Source organism: Cavia porcellus, unplaced genomic scaffold (assembly GCF_034190915.1).
Source record: "Cavia porcellus strain 051 isolate PalLab524CR breed Dunkin Hartley unplaced genomic scaffold, mCavPor4.1 scaffold_23, whole genome shotgun sequence".
In the NCBI taxonomy this organism is placed as follows: Eukaryota; Metazoa; Chordata; class Mammalia; order Rodentia; family Caviidae; genus Cavia; species Cavia porcellus.
In genome coordinates this window covers 40,516,914-40,537,209 of record NW_026947506.1, presented here as the reverse complement: position 1 = coordinate 40,537,209, position 20,296 = coordinate 40,516,914, and the positions used below count along the sequence as shown (strand labels likewise).

At 49.3% G+C, this 20,296-nt stretch overlaps 1 protein-coding gene across 1 annotated transcript; it reads right to left on the bottom strand.

Moving 5' to 3' along the window:
- Positions 1–10,793: 10,793 nt before the first annotated feature.
- On the bottom strand, positions 10,794–18,739 carry Serpine1 (serpin family E member 1). Its single transcript, XM_003469906.4, has 9 exons — positions 18,582–18,739; positions 17,724–17,995; positions 16,808–17,041; positions 15,624–15,818; positions 14,997–15,195; positions 13,683–13,783; positions 13,483–13,569; positions 12,687–12,770; positions 10,794–12,426 (listed from the first exon to the last, which is right to left on the bottom strand). Exons 2-9 carry the CDS (start codon positions 17,992–17,994, stop codon positions 12,389–12,391), a joined length of 1,209 nt encoding a protein of 402 aa, XP_003469954.1. The 5' UTR covers position 17,995; positions 18,582–18,739; the 3' UTR covers positions 10,794–12,388.
- Positions 18,740–20,296: the final 1,557 nt, after the last annotated feature.

Below are 20,296 nucleotides of genomic sequence, written 5' to 3'. Positions count from 1 at the left end.
TCCAAGGCGGGGCAGCATGGTGCTGAGGCAACACTTCAAAGCGGCAGAAGACAGCAAAGCAGCAAGAGCAGAAGAGGAGAGAACAAGCCTCTTCCCCTTTATACTGTCCATACACCATCCCTCCCTCCGAGACGGCGGCAGCACTCACAAAATCTCTGTGCCCTCCTCTTGCACAGGATGAGGATGTTTAGAAAGTAAGAACCCTGGCTCTTTACTGACTCTCTTAGTTAAACTTCTGATCTTCTCAAGTTGACACAGTATATCAACCGCAACAGTTGCCAAATACTATCTTTTCTAGGGTCTTTTCTATAGAGCAAAACTACAAAATGAGGCCAGGTCTAAGATGAGGAAACCGTAGAACTCCCAAGGTGGGCATGAGGTGGGACAGAACTATGGTCATCCAATAAGATGATGAGTATAATTGCTCAGGTAAAATTGATTAAGTCTGGGACAAATGAAGAAATAAGTCATGTAGCAAATGAGCATGTGTAAGGAGCAGTGACTTCCTGTGGGGGTTGGCATGGTGACTCCTGGCTTCCTCAGGGTGATAGAGAGCTATCTAGAATATCAGTTCCTGATGCTATCCTCAGGAAGTATGTGGGTACATTTGATTTATCCTTTGTCTTAAAGTCTGGCCCCTAGAAGAGATGTCAGTCTCCCTCACAGCTGCAAGATATTTTTCTTCTGCACTGGCTCCTTCTAGGCCCCAACCCTGTCTGACCATAGTCCTTATCCTCAAGGGATTATGTGCCAAGGCCCCAGTGGATTCCTAAAACCCCATGTAGTACCAAATTCTATCCATACTGTTTTTTCCTACACATACACATGTCTATGATAAAGTTTACCTTATAAATTAGGTATAGGAAGAGATTAGCAACAATAGAATAAAATAGTGCAGTTAGAACAATGTGCTGTAGCTGGGTATGGTGGCACATGCCTGTAACTCCAGCATTCGGGAGGCTGAGGCAGGAGGATCATTGTGAGCTCGAGGCCAGCCTGGGCTGCATGGTGAGTTCAAGGTCACCCTGAGCCACAAAGTGGGTCAAGCTGTTAAACATCAATGTTTCAGTACTGCCACAGTAAGTGACTAATGGGTGGGTAAGTGTATGTTGTATGTATGCGCTGGAAAAAATGAGATTTGAGACCGATCTAGATCACATCAAAACGCTATGCAAATTCAAATTTATGGATTATTTCTGGAATTTTTCATTTGACTATTTTCAGACTGCTGTTGACTGCAGAGAACTGAAACCACAAAGTGAAACTGAATAAGAGAGGACTGCTGTGTTTCTTTATTTTCTTTTTTTTTTTAGCACTGGGAATTAAACTTAGGACCTTATGCTTGTCAGGCTGTGTCAGCCCAAGGGGAAGCATTATAATGAAACTGTGTCTCTTCCTTTTTTTTTTTTTTGAACCAGGAATCGAACTCAGAACCTCACGCTTGCCAGGCAGTAATTATTAGCATTATTTTGAGTAGCACTTGAAGCACTTGTTGAAGTCTTATTGTCTTCACTTTGTTTTTATTTGGCAGTATCAGGAACTGAACCTGAGACTTTGCACAGCGCTGTATCCCTCCCCCTCCTTTTTTTTATAGTTTAAAAACTTTTGAGACAGGGTCTCCCTAAGTCACTAAGCCCAGGCTGGACTCAAACTTTCTGTTCTGCTTCAGATCCCAGCGTGCTGGGGAATACTGGTTGCATCACCATGCCTTTTTATTGTTATTTTTGTTGTTATTTTTTGAGACAGGGTCTTGCTGTGTAGTTCAAGCTGGTCTTGAACTCACTAGAAAACCAGGCTGGCCTGGAATTTGAGGCAATCCTGCTGCCTCAGCCTCCTGAGTGCTGGGATGACAGGCATGCTCCACATAGCTGGCTTTTTCTTGTTCTTTGATATGGAGGTTAATTTGTGCTGGTGGCAAGAATCACAAGGGATAGAATCTCGTTTCTAACCCTTATTAAGTCTCTAGTGAATCTCTAGCCCCTCATTTAAAAAGTGAAAGCAGTAGGTGTCTTGCAACATGGTTCGAGGACAGGAAGTAATGTATAGAAACTCTCTTGCACGCTGTAAGTGCTTGATAATGCTAGCTATTGTTTTCCTTTCTTAGCTCATTGCTTCTTTTTTCTGGCTTTTCCTATTCCCCTTCTTCTCAGCCTATACTTATACTCACTGTTGACAAACTCTAAGGTATGTGGTATATACCAGTGGAATATTTTCCTAATGGCATAGTCGGCTAAATTATTTTGATATTATTCATTAGGTGGAGAATAAGACCACTAAAGCAAGTTGCTTGAGTTAGAAGAGGCAAACCATTAGACAGAAAGAAGAGATATTGCCAGGTATGATGGTGCACATCTGTAATCCCTGCACTTGGGAGGCTGAGACAGGAGAATCACTGTAAGTTAGAGGCCAGCACGGGCTGCATAGTGAGCTCAAGGCCAGTCTAAAGCACAGTACATAACAAGACCCTGTCTCAAAAAATTAAAACAGAACAATAACCAAAAAGAAGAAATACAATCCCAGCATGCAGAGAGGCCGAGGCAGGTGGGGACGTAGCTCTGTGAAGGCCTTGGGTTCAGTCCCCAGTGGGGGAAAAAATAGAAGGACAAAAAGCACAATAAATCATTAAACTTAGAGAAACCTGTCTATGGGAGTGAGAGAAGGATGTGTATAAAGAAGTAGTGATCAGTGAGGTAAAGACACAGAGAGAGCTAGGCAGCAGCCTGCCAAAGTCTGGGAACTGTAGAGATATAAACTCCTACACTCCCTGGAAAGCTGACACTTTCTAGAATTCCTCTTCTTGATGTGGTATGTCTAACTGCAGAAAGGATAACACGCACGAATTGTTGTTACAAGTACAGATTTTGCTCCGGTGGAATAACAGAATCCTAGTGGCGAAGGCTGGTTAGAAGACGGTGGACTGGATTTCTTCACTGTTAGTGAAGAATATAGCCTGGCATGGGGTGCACCTTAGGAATTCCAGCATGTGGCGGGGGCGGGGGGGGGGCGCTGAGGCAGGAGAATCTCTGTGAGTTCAAAGCTAGCCTAGACTGCACAGAGAGACCCTCTCTCAAAAGATTAAGAAAAAGAAAAAGCAATACATGGGACAGTGTGGAAAGGACAGGTGGGTGGCTGGAAGAACAGCGCACAGGGGCAGTTTTGGGAGTCCAGGCGGAAGGGTGAAGGGAGGCAACTCAGAGAGAGACACGAGACAGCCAATCAGAGGAGGCTGAGGATTCACCCAAGTAGGCAGCCCCTGGGAGGTAGCCCCTGTGGGACTCTTGGGGCCTGGTTGCTTCTGGAGCCAGTAGCTCTGTGAATCTGTGACCCACATCTCTCCTCTGACATCAGGCAGTGGCCTGAGTCCATTTGTGCTACTATAACCGAGTCCCTCAGCCTCAGGAGGTCCAGATATGACAGAAAGTTCTGCAAAATCCTGGAGCTGCGAGGTTTGAGATCAGGGAACTCACAGACTTGGCTGATGAGGGCTGCTTTCTGCTTGTAAGATGGACTCAGCCTGGCATGGTGGTGCATACCTGTAATTCCAACATTTGAGAGGCTGAGGCAGGAAGATCACTGTGAGTTCAAGGTCAGCGTGGGCCACATAGTGAGATCCTGCCTCAAAAACAAAAATACCCCAAGATGACATCTCATTGGTTTGTCTTCCAGAGAGAAAGGACACTGTGTTCTTACTTGGCAAAAGAGACCCAGTTTTGGGGGGACTGCCCCCATCAAGTCCTGTTATAAAGTCACCTGATCCCATTCGTGGGGACTGCTTAATCGCCTCCCAAGGCCACCTCTTAATACTCTTGTGTAGGGGATTAAATTTCAGTATGATTTGGGAGATGGGATTGAGACAGGATATTGCTATGTAGTTCAGGTTGGCCCTGAACTCATTATGTAGTCCAGGCTGACCTTGAACTTGTGGTGATCCTCCTGCCTCAGCCTCTTGAGTGCTGGGATTACAGGCATACAACAAACACCATGCTGGGCTCAACGTGAATTTTAGAAGCTAGACCATCTTCAAAAATCCCCTGATGATGTCATTTGCAGGTTTAAGAAAAAAACCTCGTTGGATTTACTGAGAAATCCAACGAGACCTTATCAAACGCTGCTCCTTCCAGCCCCAAACATTTGAATCCTTGCTGTGCTCAAGGGCTGTCATTTTCTTCACCTCCCGGATGCTCAACCTCCTTCTTAGAATTTGGGGACTCCCCATCTTGAGGCTAGGGGGATACAGACTGCCTTTCCAGTGGGGTGATGGAGATTTCCAGGTACTCACTTTGCAGCCCCTTGGTGACCGTGCCGCTGGACCCTCACTCGCTGTCTGCACCCCGCCTGGACCTCTGAGTGCAGAGGAATGAGAGTGGGGTGCACAAGGTCCCTGCACAAGGCAGGGGCCCGAGGGCGCAGTGCCCAGTGTGGCCCTGCCGTGGCATGGATGACTGTATCCTGCATCCAGCAAGGAGCACAGGTGGGTTCTGGGAGGTCGTCCCTGGGTGAGGCTTGATTCGCTGGGCCATCTGGCAGTTCTCTGAGTTTCCTTTGGGGCTCCACTTAGCCAGGCTGGTTGCTGGGCCTGGTAAACTTCTCGTCGTGCTGTGTCATTGCTGTGAGTCAGCCCCTTCTCTTCAGCTGGGCTTTGCAGTTCCTTGGGCAATGGTGCCGTGTCCAGCTCTCCTGCCTTCCCATCACCCAGTGCAGCAGCGGTTGATCAGCCTCAGTTCTGATCGATGTGAATGATTATTGTTATGGTTTGAGTGTCCCCCCCCACCCCTGCTAAAGCTCATATGTTGGAACTTTTTTTTTTTTTTGGTTCTTGAAACAGGCTCTCCCTATATAATTCAGGCTGACCTTGAACTTACCATGTAGCTCAGGCTGGCCTTAGACTGGTGGTGATCTTCCTGCCTCAGCCTCCTGAGGGCTGGGGTGTTGAAGCTTTAATTCTTCAGTGTAGCAGCATTGGGAGGTGAAGCCCTTGAGGAGTGCTTAGGTTGGTAAACAGGGTGAATGGGTTTCTCACTCTTGTGGGGCTGGAACCATGATCTCAAATTATTTGTTGCTGCCCCCCTCCAAAGTACTCAGGATTGAACCCAAGGCCTTTGCCCTGAGCTAAATCCTCAACTCTTTTTCATTTATTTAAAAACAAATAAAACAGGGCAGAGTGTGGTTGCCTGTAATGTCAGCACTAGGAGGCTGAGGCAGGAGAAGGGCTGCAAAGGCCAGCCTGAACTGCAAAGGGAGACCCTGTCTCAAAAAGACAGAAAGAGACAAGAGGGAGGGAAGGAGGGAGGGCCAGAGAGAGAGAGAGAGAAAGAGAGAGAGAGATCTCACTAAGCTGCCTCAGCCTCCTTCTTCCCTTCCCTTCCCTTCTCCTCCCTCCTTCTCTCTCTCTCTCTCTCTCTCTCTCTCTCTCTCTCTCTCTCTCTCTCTCTCTCTTTCTATCTTTCTTTCCTTCTTTCTCTCTGTAAGAGACAGAGCCTTGCCAAGTCAGTAAGTTGCCCAGGCTGGGCACAAACTGATAACCCACCCGCCTCAGCCTCCCAGCGTGCTGGGATCACATGTGTGTGCCAACCACCATATCTGGCTCACAACTTTTTCTTTAGATCCTAATATTAACATGGTGGCTGTTCTCCTTAGGCATCTGATATTAAGAAGCATCGCTTACACTTAAAAAAAAAATACTTCACAGTACCCAGTATAAAATTATGCTTCTGGCTGAAGATTTAGCTAGGCAGCAAAGCGCCTGCCTGGCAAGATCAAGGTCCTGAGTTCGATCCCCAATGCCAAATAAATAAATAAATGCATAAATATGCTTCTGAGTAAATTCTTGTTAAATTGAATGGAGTTCACACTTGGGAAGATTGTGGTTGAAGCCACAGCTGGTTGGCTTCAGGGAATGGCCTTCTATGTAAAGTCAAGGCGACATCTGGTGGCCAGGAGATAGAATTCTATATGCAGGAGGCTGTGTTGAGGTGGCCAAGGTGGCTGGCATATGATGTCAGCCCTGAAGGTGCTGGTGGCTGGCTATGGGGGCGTGTGCTTGTGCCGAACGTTTCTGAGCCCTTGTAGGGTTCTGGGATACTTGTTGCCTGTTGTTTTGTTCACAGATCCCACCAAGAGGCCATATAGGATGGTAGAGGATGCACTGCCTGAGCTTGTTAAGTAGAAATAATAATAATAATAATAATAATAATAATAATGGTAGAACAAGAGCTGGGCAGAGTGGCACGCACTTGTAGTTTTGACTGCTTGGGAGGCAAAGACAGGAGTATGGTTTCAGCCCAGGGGTACTAAGCCAGCCTGAGCAATTTTAGAGCCTGTCTCCTAATAATAATAATAATAACCACAAACACTGGCATGGTAGCACATGCCTGTAATCCTAGCACCTAGGAGGCTGACACAGGAGAATCACCTCAAGTTCAAGGCCAGCCTTGGCTGCACAGTGAGTTTAAGGACAGCCTGAACTACATAGACCCTGTCTCAAAAAACAAAAATAAAAACAAACAACCACCCAAAATAATAATAGCCCAAACTTCTGTTTCTTGGTTTTCTTCCTCTCTATGTAAATGTTTACAAAATGTCATTACGATGAAACTTACTACTTTTTAAAAATGATTTGAAGCTGGGTGTGGTGGTGCATTCCTGTAATCCCAGCACTCGGGAAACTTAGAAGGATCATTGCAAGTTCGAGACTAGCCTGGGCTACAAAGCAAATTCAGGGTCAGCCCGCACTGCATAGGGAGACCCTATCTCAAAAAAAAATGATTTGGAAAACAGATGGTGTCACCTTGGCAAGTTTCAGTTTTTTTAAAAAAAATTATTTTCATTAGTACATGTTTTTAAAATTTTTATAATAGTACATACTTGCAGGACATAAAGCTTAGATGCCTTGTGGAAGGTTGGTACATGTGCATAACAACGTCAATTCTTTTTGTTGCCCTTCTCTCCCTCAATCTAACTTTGTTTTGTTTTTTCCTTTCTGCTACTAAACTTTGAATCCCCAAAAGTTGGAGGCAAATTAAAATCACTCAGGGCATCCATTCACAGCCTGCAGGAAAGGGAAAAAGCAAAAGGTACTTGTTTTTGTTGCAGGGAGAGGGGACATTTTGCTAAAAGTTGTGCCTCTGCACCTGTGAGGACACACAGCCATAACTGTCTCTTCAACTGTCTGTCCAAAGTGTAGAAGACAGTATGATAGTGACATAGGGAATGAAACCCCCTATCTACTATGTCCGGAATGAGCTCGTGTTCTCTAAAATTAAAGAACGAATTTTAGGAACAATGGAGATTAAGAGTAAAAATATTTATTGAGAGAAAGCGTCTGTCTGAGAGAGAGAGACAGAAGGGGTCCCAAGTGGGTTGCCCCCCAATTTAATTTTGATAGAATATTTTTACCATTGGAAGATGTTTGCCACTTTTTTTTTTAATCTTTTTGAGACAGAGTCTCCTTACAAAGTCCAAGCTGGACTTGAACTCGCTATGTAGCCCAGGCTGGCCTTGAACTTGAGGCAATCCTCCTGCCTCAGCCTCCCAAGTCCTGGAATCACAGATGTGCGGTACCACACCTGACATGTTTGCCATTTATGATATTCACACGTATTGCCCACCTGTGAGCAGATATATAGTTCACTGTGTGAGCTTTACAGAAAGCCTGCAGTGTAAGTGTGGTGGTGTAGCCTGCTCGTGGGGAGCCTGTGGCAGAAGGGTCCTAACTTCAAATCCAGCCTGAGCAACTTAGTAACTTAGGAAAACCCTGGCTCAGAATTTTAAAAAAGGAGAAGGAGGAGGAGGAAGAGGAAGAAGAGGAATTAGAAGTGTAGCTCAGTCCTGGGGTGAATCCCTAACACTGATGAAGAAAAGCATCTACAGGTAGACATTGGTTGTCCCCTCTACCCCCAAAAACAATAGAGACAGGAAGAAAAACTTCTGTGTGTGCAGGGAAGAAAATCTTTGAATGCCAAAGATGGAGGCCAAGGTGAAGTCAGACAGGGCTGCAGGCCTGGCGCTGAGAGGCCACATCGCCATCTTTGTCCTCCCAATATCTGATAAATGAAGCAGCTGCAGGTGCGGTGTGGGCCTCCTCGGCAGCCCTTGGGTCTTTTGAAGAATTCCCTCCTCCTGTGAGCCGCGTTTGAACTGTGTACTGCAGACTTAGGGCTCACTTGTCCTGCTTTTTGAAGCATTTTGTGCAGTCTCTGGGTTTCTAAAATCTGTTAACAAACAGGTCACTGCTCAGTGCCGCTCCACAGCCCATCTTCGGGCCGAGGAGGTCCGAGACAGGCCGGGTTGCAATGTCCCTGAGCCCTTGGACAGGGCCTCCTTGGTGACCCAGATGTCATGGGAACCCCGAGGGAACTTTGGAGCTGTGTTCTGAGCTGACGGCCACATGCAGTGCTGTCCTCTCCAGGCCACCCAGCCAGAAGCAGGTTGGTGGCCTTTGATGTTCTAGTTCTACCACATCTTGGCCCCGGTGTGCATGGTGACAACAGCAGAAGAAAGGCAAAACTCGTGATGTTAAAGAACAGCATCTTTCTTCAGAGCTAGAAGTAGGCCTGGAGAGGTGGCGCACACCTGTGACCCCAGCACTTGGGAGGCTGAGGCAGGAGGATTGTTCGAGTTTGAGGCCAGCCTGGGCTACAAAGTGAGCTCAAGGCAGCCTGAACTGCACAGTGATACCCTGTCTCAAAAAGACAAAAACAACAACAACAACAACAAAAAAAAAAGCAAGTAGGCAAATTTAGAGTAGCTTTAGGGAGTTGGCTTTGTATTCCGGGTCTGTCCCCAGATTCCTCAGCTTGCTAGGGGCAGGAGACCCTTCCTGCCAAGCTTGCTGGAAAAAAAAGAAAGCTTCACATCAGAAGAAATAAAGGAATCCATAAAGAAGGGGCTCTCTTTTGAGCATCTGAGCACATCACATGGAGGTACCCAAGAATATCCCTGGAAAGCCTGATGTGGGGGCACACACCTATCATGATCCCAGCAGTCAAGGAGACAGAGGCAGGAGGATCACTTTGAATTTGAGCCCAGTTTGGGCGATGTAGTGACTTAGTAAGACCCTGTCTCAAAAATTTTTTTTTAAAAAGGGCCTGGTTCAACCCCTAGTTCAAACAAACAAACAAACAAACAAACAAAAATATATCTCTGAGACCAGATTGAGAGGAGCCATGAGAAAACCTTTACCACGTGTTGAATGCTTGCAGAGTAAGCAAGTGAATGAATACTCTTTCTGGATTTCTTCTCAAAAATTTTATACTCAGAATTACCTCCAAGAAAGTCTAACACCATTCAAGAAAAAAGGATAATGTGAGGACTCTTAAACAAGAAAAAGTTAAGTCTCACCAGCAAATTGGTCCCTTTTGTTTGTTTGTATTTGAAAATGTTTGTCTCACCGGAGTCACAGTTTTAGGGCTGGAAGTTTGTTGCTGTTGTTTGTTTTTTGAGATAGAGTCATGCTATTGTAGCCACAGGCTGGCCTTGAACTCAATGCAGTCCTCCTGTCTCAGCCTCCTGAGTGCTGGGATTATAGGCGTGCCTACCACATCTGACCTACTTTTGTCTTTTTGAACCATTTCAGTGTCTTACTATGAGCATATTATTAAATATAATTTTTAAAAGTCACCAAATCTATACCCTGGTCACTGAAGCATCTCTACTTAGTAGCCATCTGGCTATCCTTGAATATTTCCTGTGACAGAGAACTCACAGCCTCTTTACTAGATCATGTGCTTTGAGCCAGACTCCAGGTGAGTAGTTCCTACTCAGAAACGAGCCACACATGCAGAGAGCTGGATCTAGCAGTATCAGTCCCAGAGGTGGTGAACCTATGGCACATGAGCCACAGCGGGCTGCTCGTATCATTGAAAGCTCCAAAAGGTTCGCCATCATCAATCAATCCTATCTTTAGGGTTCTGGAGCCAGATGGCATGCAAGTTTGCTAGATAGTTATTGGTAATTGTTTTCAGTTTAAAAATTGGCTTTGCAAATGTGAACCGGGAGTAACTGGGAGAATTGTGTCCATTGTCTGGAGCTCTTAGCACACCAGAGAGGGCTGAGTGCCAGCCCCAGAGTTCCATCCCCAGCTCAGGAAAACAAAGCAACAACAACTAGAAGAAGACAATCCTGGTATTTTAGGAAGCCTTTGAAGGAGGATACGGAACGCTAACAAAAGAGCCTTTTTCTTTTTATCGGTATCGGGGATTGAACTCACGACCGCCTGCTTGCAAGGCAGGTGCTTATGCTGCTGAGCTAAATCCCTAGCCCTAGAAGAGCCTTTTTTAAGGAACCTGATGTGGGGAGCAGATGAATGCAATCAGTGACCAAAGGATCTTAAGTACTGACTGCACTTGAGAGCCATCGGAGGGGGAGGAGGGGAGGAGCGGATGCAGGGGAATAGACTTGAGAGCTTACAGGGACAGTGATCATGATTGGGCCTGGGTGGGTGGGTGGAAGGTGTCTGGGGAAACTGTCTCCTTTCCTCTCCCCTCCCCTCCCTGCTCTCACTGTGGTGCACACAGGGCCTCATGCATGCTAAGCGAACACTCTACCACTGAGCTATTCTCCTAGTCCCTCTTTCTTTTTTAAGGATGATTCCCAGGGGAGAATGAAGTCCCCCCTCAGCATGACCTGGACCATGTTGCATATTCGTGGTCACCGCCTTGGGGACTCACCCACAGTAGCCCTACTTGCCTGTGCTATTGGTGAACATTTCCCGGAGATCCCAACCCCCGAGAGATCCACCACCCAACAGGCTTTGAGTCTTGGTACCGTAGGGAACATAGAGGTAAAGATAGGGATGGCATATGCGTTATATTTATTTTATTATTATTTTAAAATACATTTATATTTATATATCAAAAGTGAACATGTAAATAGTCGAATACAATTTCAAAACACTTGACACCATGTTTAGGGACCCCTACAAGGGCTGCGGGTGACTTTCATCATCCAGTGCATCATGAGAAAAGAAAAAAAAGCATTAAAGAGAACTCAGAGAATGAGGATTTTTTCAGTGGAGAACATGGTGGGATGGTGGAGGCGCCTATGAGATTACATTCATTTCGCATCCACGTGCAATGCTGCTATAAATCGGCCTTCCTGCCTCCCCCCAGCTAGCAGGGTTTCAAAATGATTATCTAACAAGGTGCTCGGCGTCCGAGCTGGCTGTCTCCTTCACCCCCCCCCCCCGCACGTGTCCACTGCTCCCACACAGCAGCCGGAAATGACACATTGAAGTGAGTCATGCGGCTGTGAGTCACCCTGTAATTGGGGAAAGTTCTGTCCTGGTAGGTCATGCAGCCCCTTGCATTTCTGCTCTAAATATATTGGAAAAACTTGAAACCACTTTGTCCTCACTCAAGTCTCTGTCACGTCACCCACCCATCCTTTTGGTCCCTAAGGTGGGCTATGGTTAGAGCAGCTTGGCAGGGTCCCTTGGCCATCAAGTGGAAAGAAAGGAGGCGTGGGCCCAGGCAGCCACAAGGTGGCAGTGTGGGGCCCGGCACGTCTGCGCCCAGAGCGGATTGAGGCTGGAGGGCCGAACCCCTGAGATGCGAGGGCACAAACCACAGCAGAACTCTATGTACAAGCTTAAATAACACTTTTTCCTTAAGAAAATATCTTCCTCTCTAACAAGCACACAAAGGCAAGGAAATGATAAATATTCAAGCACACCCCTGGCGCCTCACTTTCCCCACCAGGAGGCTGGTGCAGGTGAGGGGCCAGGCACACGTCTCACCTTTCTTCTTCTATTCCTGCAAAAATAAAGTTGTGGGAAGCAAAAACCTGCTTCTATGAGTAAACAATCACCTACACTCCAGAATGATACGCAGTTTCGGGAGAGGGAGGCTTGGTGTTCACTTTGCCAGTCTGTGGCCCTTCTGAGAGGGGCAGTGGTCAGTGCAGGGAAGATGTTGAGATGAAAGCGTTCCCTCCGTCGGCCTGCTTTGGCCCGTCACCAGCTGCCACCGCAGTGTCAGGCAGGGCAGGGATGGCAGCAGCATGAGCGGAACACAAATTGTTCCTACCAAGCACAGACAAGCTCCAGTAAGCCTCGTGGTTCTGGTCTGCAGGGGCCTCGGGGACAATCAGGTCCGAGGACCCAATGTGCAGAGAGGCAGGCAGACACATCTGGCCAGTGGATCTGCAGCTCCTACAGCCCAGCTTGGAGACCCTCATGTTCCAGGGGCCTCCCCCGAAGGGGGTCCCCAGCCAGAGTCAGATTCCAAGCTCCTCCCACAGAGACTTAGATCGAGGAAGTCGACTGGAAAGATTTACCACAGAAAGGAAAAGGCAAATGTCCCTGTCTTTCTCTGCAAAGAATCATAAGAGCAAAATCTCTTCTCCGACACAGCTTTAGTTTTGTTCCGGGTGCAGTCTTCCGTTCCCCTGCTCAGGGCTCCATCACTTGGCCCATGAAGATGACTGTCCCTGTGGACAGCAGAATTATGAGAGGTGAGGAGAGGAAGGGCCATGTTCACGGGTGAACGGATCTAAGAAGGTGGTGGCTGTCCCGAGTTAGGACTGTAGCCCTTCATCAGCTGTGACAGCTGGCCGCCACCTCTGAGGACAGGCAAGGGACCCAATTCCAGTCCTTGCCCAGAGTCTGGATGTTGAGTGGACTTGAGGGGCATTTACAACTGGCTGGCTGTGCGAGACAGCAGAGGGGTGCAGGGGAACACGGGTGTTACCTGTGGGATTGTGGCGGACCAGGAAAAGGAAAGATCTGTCCAAGATGATCTCCTCAGGGGCCATGCGGGCTGAGATCACAACAACTGGGAGAGAAGGGACAGTGTCTTCGGTGAGGGGGACATCAGCACAAATACCCGGGTTGATCCCAAGGGGCCCAGAGACGTCAGCCTCTCATCTGAGGACAACGTAAGGAAGTGACTTTCTGGTGGCTTCTTTGTTCTGAATTTGGATCTTGGAAATTGAGGGATGTCCTCTGAGCCCAGGCCTCCTCCGGAGTTTGGTCAAGATCTAGCAGTTGTTCGCTCACAAATGCCCACTTGTCTAAAGCTTTATGGACAAGCAGGACCCTTACATCTATTTCTCTTTTGTGGAACCAGTTTCCCTAGAGGAGGGGATACTTTTTTCTTTTTTTCCAAACTAGGCATTAAAACCAGGGCCTCTGAACTGAGCTACATCTTTAGCCTTTTGTTTTGAGACAGAGTCTTGCTAGATTGCCCAGACTGGGCTTGAATTTGAGATCCTCCTGCCTCAGCCACCCAGAGTGCTGGGATTACAGGTGTGCACCACCACACCTGGACTGTGGGGTGGGGCTTTTCAAATTCAGGGACCTCAGGAACCATAGGTGAGGGAACAGGGTCCTATGGAAAGCATTGTGTCTTCCAGGCTGAGACACAGACGATAAAGAAAGGGGGAACTTCCTGTTCTCATGGAAAGTATGCTTGGGGAGAAAGGTCGGAGTAGAACAGGGTGGCAGGGGTCCCTTCTACAGTGTCAGCTTCTGTGAGCTGGACCCACCTGTGGAGGAGGACGCCACTGAGCCGTTCTCGTTCACTTTGATCTTTACTTTTTGCAGCGCCTGGGACACATACAGAAGCTCTCTTTCTGAAATGGGGAGATGCAAAGGTGGGTCAGTCATTGCTCTGGGGGAGCCTCCTCGGTCTTCTTGGGGGCCCCATTGGAGGAGGGCCATGACAGTACAGGACACGGTCTCTCACCTGAAAGCTTTGTGAAGTCCGCCCGGTCTGGCCTGAACATGTCGGTCATCCCCAGGTTCTCCAGGGGCTTCCTGAGGTCCACTTCTGACTCCAGGGAGAACCTGTTGGCCACAGGAGACAGCTCGAGCTCAGCTCCCCTTGCTGTGGCAGCTGCACCTCCCAGGGCCCCACCAACTGGGGCAGATCCGGAGGGAGGGAACCGATGGGGTGGAGGAAGAGGGAGGTCTATTTGCAAAGTCTCCTTGCTGGAAGTTTCTAATACTAATGGACATTCTTTTTCAGTCTCTCCACCTGCCTTGAACCTGTGACTGGTCACTTTTCTCAAGTAAGGCAGTATTTGCAGCATAATATTTTTTTCTTTTTGTCTTTTTCCTTTTTATTGGTACCAGGGGTCAAACTCATGACTGCCTCCTTGCAAGGCAGGCGCTTATGCCGCTGAGCTAAACCTCCAGCCCCTTGCAGCATAATTTTATTCAGTCTGAACTGAAAGGAGGGTGGGAAGGTCAAACGCTCCTGCAAGGATCAGGTCTATAGATTGCGTTTCTTCTTCTTTTTGAGACTGAGTCTTGTCCAGGCTGACCTTAAAGTCATGGCAGTCCCAAGTGCTATGATTACAGGCATGTACCACCATGCCTGGCTGTAGCACTAACACCAGAGGACTCAGGCAGCAAATCTTTAGAGGGCTGGATGCTCCCCACCAGGGTGCGCCTAATTACCTCATTCTTGTAAGAGGGAATCTGAGCTGCCAGCTAAGCCAATAAATTCTCCTCTTTCCCTAAGCCTGGCATTATAGCATCTGGAAGTCTGTGGTAAGCCTGGCAGAAGATCCCTGTGATTGATCACCCAGCCTCAGCCTTCTCCACCCGCTTTGCTTGTGCAAAAGGACTTTGGAACTCCAGCCAGAAGCTGCAGTCGGGCTGTCCCATCTGGGAAGTGATTTCTTTTGTTCTACCGCCTGAATGTTGGTTCCAGGAAATGGAGGTGGAACTATAGGACATTCAGAAAGGGCCGCAGGCCGATTCAGCCTCCTGCATTTCCACCATTTCTCCAGCTCCCCTCCAGGGGAGGTACGCAGGGGGGGTGGGGAGGGATGAGGGACTCTCCCCTGCGCCCACAGAGAAACAGATGGACGGATGATGCAGGAATTGTAATCAAACTCAGGCTGGCGTTTCCCATCAGCCTCCCACACATGTCCCTGCCCTACCAGCGTCACAGATCTGGGAAACACAGGGGACAGTGGTTTCAGGGACTCAGCACACAGGCAAGGGGAAATGGGGAGTGAGGGGGGTGCCCGGCTGATGGTTGATAGCTCACTTGGGCAGGACCAGCAGGCGGGTCCTTTGGGTCATGTTGCCTTTCCACTGACTGATGAGCTCGGCATCCAGAATGCTGGTGATGGCGGAGAGAGGCACCTCTTTTCGGTAGGGAGCGGCGATGAACATGCTGAGGGTCTCCCCGAGGTAGGGTAACTCCAGGATGTCGTAGTAGTCACCACCAGGGGTGAGGAACTCAGCTGTGAAGAAACCAAGGTGGCTGCTCAGGCAGCACTGAGCTTTCAGAGCCTCCCCGTCCCCACCCCGCGCCGTTCAGATGTGGAGTGTTTACGGAGGTTTTGTGTTTCCAGTCCTGCAGACTGAACTCAGGACCCCACTCTTAGGGCGCTACCACCAGGCTACACCCCCAGCACCTATTCAGTGTCTCCATCCCATTTCCCTTCTCTTGTGCCAGTTTGGCGTCTCCTCCCCGTTCCTCCTCCTTCTTCTCTCTGTCTTTCTGGGTTTTCTTGACGCTTAACTCCCTTCGGCTACACCCAGACTCTAATTTCACTCCTGATCCCTTCTAACCTGATCTTCCACATAGCCCTTCCCCAGCAGGATGTTTTGGTCCCAAATGATCAATCACATGATGGTGTCTGAGATGAGGAGAGGGTCTCGCACTCACTGTAGTTGAACTTGCTGGTCTGTGCCATCATGGGCACAGAGACAGTGCTGCCGTCGGGCTTGTGGAAGAGGCGGGGTCGGGTTGCAGCCTCCAGGAAAGGCATCTTCCACTGGCCATTGAAGTACAGCGCGTTCACCAGCACCAGGCGCGTCAGCTGGTCAACGGCCCCTTCGCCAAGCAAGTCACTGATCATACCTGGAGGAAAGCAGGAGATCGGGAAGTGAGGCGCCTCTGAAGCCTCTTCGACAGTTCTCTTCAGCTCCCAGCCTTCAGGTGGATGTATATAGATGGGAACCAGAGGGCAGATGGGGACAGATTGATTGACTGCTGGGGATTCAACCTAGGGCGTTCGCATCAAGCAACATTCCCAGCTGTTTTTCAATTTTTAATTTTTTTGTCCTTTTTTTTTTTTTTTTTTTTTGCACCAGAGATCAAACTCAACATGCTTAAGCTACTGAGCTAAATCACCCCCATCTTTTTTTTTTTTCATCTTTTTGAGACAGGGTCTCACTATGCATGCAGTTCAAGCTGGCCTTGAGCTCACTTTGTAGCCCAGGTTGGTCTCAAATTTGCAGTGATCCTCCTGGCTCAGCCTCCCAGAGTACTGGAATTACAGGAGTGCACCACCACTACAGTTTTAAGTAGACCAATCTGGCCGCTTTCAGTTTGTTCCATCTTTCTAAGAGTCTCAGGAAGTCTTCCAGCTCACCACACTCTCTTGACCCTAGGATCCTGTCCAGGGTCAGAGCTAGAAACTTCAGCCTTGACTTCCTTTCCCCCTAAATTGCCATGTGTATGAGTGTGAGCCCAAGGCCTTTCACACTGAGCTATGTTTTCTTTTTCTCTTTGTCTTTTTGAGGCAAGGTCTTTTTTTTTTTTTTTTTTTTTTTGGTACCAGGGCTCAAACTCATACGAGGCAAGGTCTTGCTATACAGTTCAGGCTGGCCTTGAGCACACTTTGTAGCCCAAGCTGGTCTTGAACTCGCAACAATCCTCCTGCCTCAGCCTCCCAAGTGCTAGAATTATAGATGTGAGTCATCACATCCAACTAAACGCTTTGGTTCTTAAAGCCCTGGACCTTCTGCCCACCTGGCAGATAAGTCCGCAAGGGAAGGTTCAGGCATGGGTGCTATTTCCTAATCCCCTCCCCACAGCACGGAGACCTTCCCTGGGTGGCCACTCACCTCTCGTGTGCTTCTTCACCCAGTCATTGATGATGAACCTGGCTCTGTCCACTTCCGTGAAGTCCACCTGCTTGACCGTGGTCCTGAACAGCTGGAAGAAGTAGGGCATGAAGCCCTTGACCAGCCTCAAGTCCCTCTGGACAAAGATGGCGTCGGTGATGCTGACCTTGTCTCCGTTCCACGAGCCTGTGAGCTCCTTGTACACTTGAAGGAGACTGCGGGCCATGCCCTTCCCTGCGTCAAATGAGAAGGACAGGCCCCTCAGACTCATCCCAAACCTTCGTCTCTTTCTGCAGCTCCTTCCTTTCCCCCCAAGGCTCAGATCCTAACCCCTTCCTTGGGTTAGATTGTTTTCTCTGTTTTTAAGTTATCATTATTATTTGTGGTCATTTTTTGAGATTGGCCTTGATAGTTCAGCTTGACCTCAAACTTGAAGTGATCCTCTTGTCTCAGCCTCTTAAGTGCTGGGGTTACAGAAGTGCACCACCATACCCATCTTGTTCTTAAATTACGAATCCTAAACTTCTTTTGATATGGCTGGGCTGATCATTTCACATGCATAATTCCATTCAGTAATCATTCAGCTCTATGTCATAGGCATTTTTATCATGCCCATTCTGCAGATGAAGAAAATGCAATAAGATCTGATTGGTGAAAGAAAGAAGAAAGAAAGAAAGAAAGAAAGAAAGAAAAAATAAACTGAAGTTTAAGGTTCATAGTTAATAAATGGCAAATCCGCTGGCCTGTACGGCCTTACAGATCAGGGTGTGGTGGGGGAAAACAGGCCATCTCTGTACTGCAGCTGGACGTGTCCCCTTGGCTAAGCTGGGCCCAGCCTTCCCCAGCTCCTGCCTCATTCGGTGCCTGCTTCACGGAGGCCGTCTCTCCCCCCCACCTCCCTCTCTCCTCCACTCACCATCGATGCTGAATCCCATTGCTGCTTCAGTCTGCCGCCGGGTTTCTCCATTTGTGGTTGCCTGCAGCATGGCCAGCACCGAGGCCACCCCGAAGGGCGAGAAAGCCAGGTTGCTGTCCTTGGAGGCCTCCACCGCCTGCCGGAACACCTTCATTCCGAAGTCTGTGGCCAGCTGGGCCACCTGGGACTCATGAGGTTGCAGGGTGGACCCTTCCTTAAAGACGAGGGCCAGGCCCAGGATGAGGCAGGCAAGTGTGGGAGCTACGTGCATCCTAGGATGGACCAAGAAGGATCTAGTTAGAGAAAGTTCCAGAAGAACGGCTGAGTAGGAGCTGACGCCCCTAAACAGAGCAAGTTCAGCTTCTAAGAGATCTTGGCGGGACAGATGCCGAGCCCGTCCCATCCCACTTCTAGCTGATGTTGTCCCTTGCCAGCCCCTGGGAGTGCAGCCTGTTGCTTGCTGTAGGAGTAGAGCGAGAACACCCGGGTACATCCCTTCCCCATCCACGGGCCCGAGAGGCTATGTTACGATACATGGTGCTTTTTGATTCCCTCATCACATCCCCAACCACTGTTTCATTCAGGGGAGCAGCTCAAAGCCCCTCTCCTGAGGTGGGGGAAGAGGGGGCGCATCTTCCTAGAAAGCCAAGGCCTTCGTTCTGGATAACGGGTTGACGTTGGAGCCTGATCACCTTCCCTGGCTCCAATGTGATCACTGCTATTACAGATTAAGGCTCCAGGGTTGCAGGGAAAGAAAACAGAGAGAAAGTGAGGATCTGGATGGAGGAGACTCTGGGAAGGAAGTTCTTTGCTGCAAGCTCCAGAGAGAGAGGCAAGAGAGGCACTGGCTTATCTCACCTGGCCTGTGACTGGTGGTGTGTCCTGCTTGGCAACAGCTGAGCTGGCTCTGGGCTGCAGGCAGAGGGCGTGTGGCTCTCCTCGACAGCAGCACTTTGGGTCCTGGAGCCAGGCACAGCTGTGTCCCTCCTGGGCTGCAGCCTCCCTTTATACCAGATGTGAGCAGGAAACAGATGAACTCATGCTGACCCCTCCCACTTTCTGACTCTGGAAGCCCGCTGGGTCTCTTGGCTCCTCCCTCTCCAGGATTTGCTGGGGCCTGTGTGCGTGTGCCTCTGCATGAGTGTGCATGTGCAAGGGCTCAGGAACAATTGAGCAAACTTTGGTTGCTTTGGCCTAGTGGCCTCCATGCACTTGTCCGCCCCCTGCCTGTGCCTTGGCTCTCTGGATGTTCTGCCAGAGTGATTTTTGGCAGCACCCCAGGGCCCACAGCGCCGGGTGTTTGCAGTGGCCTTCCCCGCCTTCCCCGGGGCTCAGCTTGAGGGAAAACAGCTCATGTTTTCCTCTCTCCCTTTGGAAAAACAGGTAGCTGGAGTTATCAAGATGCTAACAATCCCTCGAGCTTTCTCCCAGTGCTGTTTTCCTGCACCTCAGGCAAACTCCGAAAAATATGTCTGCTCCTCTGGGTCTCAGCCTGGTGTCCAGAGGGACATAGAGTGTGCCCCATGACTGTCTGGGCTCTGACAGACCAAGGACACCAGATCCTTTTGCGCCCGCCTTGTGCCCTCTGTGCTCCGATGATGCGTGGCTGACTCTCCACGTGCCCAGACGCCCTCGGTGTGCCCGAGGGCTCGCCTTGTGTCAACAGCCCTGTCTAGCTTGCTGGGGTTTGAGGTGTGCTGGGTGGGGTGTGGGTGGCTGGCAGAGATGGGAGTTGCCATGGTAAACTCTGGGTGAGGAGTTGGGAGCAAAGCAGGTGTCAAGTTCATTCTTTCGCTTCGTGCGGTGGCAGGGGAGGGCTTCTTCCTTATCCTCCTTCTCCAGGCGAGGATGCTGGTGGCTGTGGTCATGGGAGGAGGGATGGGAGGAAGCAGTGTCAATTTGTGGTGAGCTTTTGGGGTGCATTTTTAGGGTTAGGGGATTAGGGGAAGAAGAGTGACCAGTGAGTTCTTCCAAGGGCAGATATTCAGGGCTTCGCAGGGTCAGGTGCCTTGGTCGCAGGGCCTGGATGTTGTGGATGGAGGGGAAACTAGGGGGTGCCACAGGGGCTCTGCAGGGGAGAAGACGGCACACAGGCCCCTGGGGCTCACACACTGTCATGCTTTGTGTAGATGACAGGATTCTATGGCGGGCGGTTTCCATAGAAACAGCGGATAAATCAGAGGAAGCTTAAGTGGGTGTTTGGTAGTGTCGGGATAGTTGTTTTGGAGTTTTCAGTAAACAGCTGCCAAGGGCAACCACGGGGAGCCTCCAAGCAGCTTTCCCATGGTGGTGGTGGGGGTGTGTCGGGAAAGCGGGGAACCTCAGTCGGAAAGTCAGGATCACAGACATGTTAGCGAGAGCCGCTGCCTGCGGAGCTATCTCTGTTTACATCTCCTTCCTTTCCTTAGCCTCGTTCGGAAGCTGACGGGATGATTCGCTGGATCTCTCCCAGACAAAAGACACAAGTGGGAAGCCCCAGAAATGTCCCATGTGCCTTGACTGCCGTCTTCAGGAAATCTGGGAGTCCAGGCTGGGCGTGCCAACCCCCAAGGACTCAGATGAGCTGTGGTTGT

Coding starts and splice junctions, on each gene's coding strand:
- Serpine1 (XM_003469906.4), bottom strand. CDS start 17,994: ATGCACGTAGCTCCCACACTTGCCTGCCTCATCCTGGGCCTGGCCCTC. Junction 13,570..13,682: donor GGACTTCACAAAGCTTTCAG/GTGAGAGACCGT, acceptor TCCCCATTTCAG/AAAGAGAGCTTCTGTATGTG. Junction 12,427..12,686: donor GGTCCGCCACAATCCCACAG/GTAACACCCGTG, acceptor TGCTGTCCACAG/GGACAGTCATCTTCATGGGC.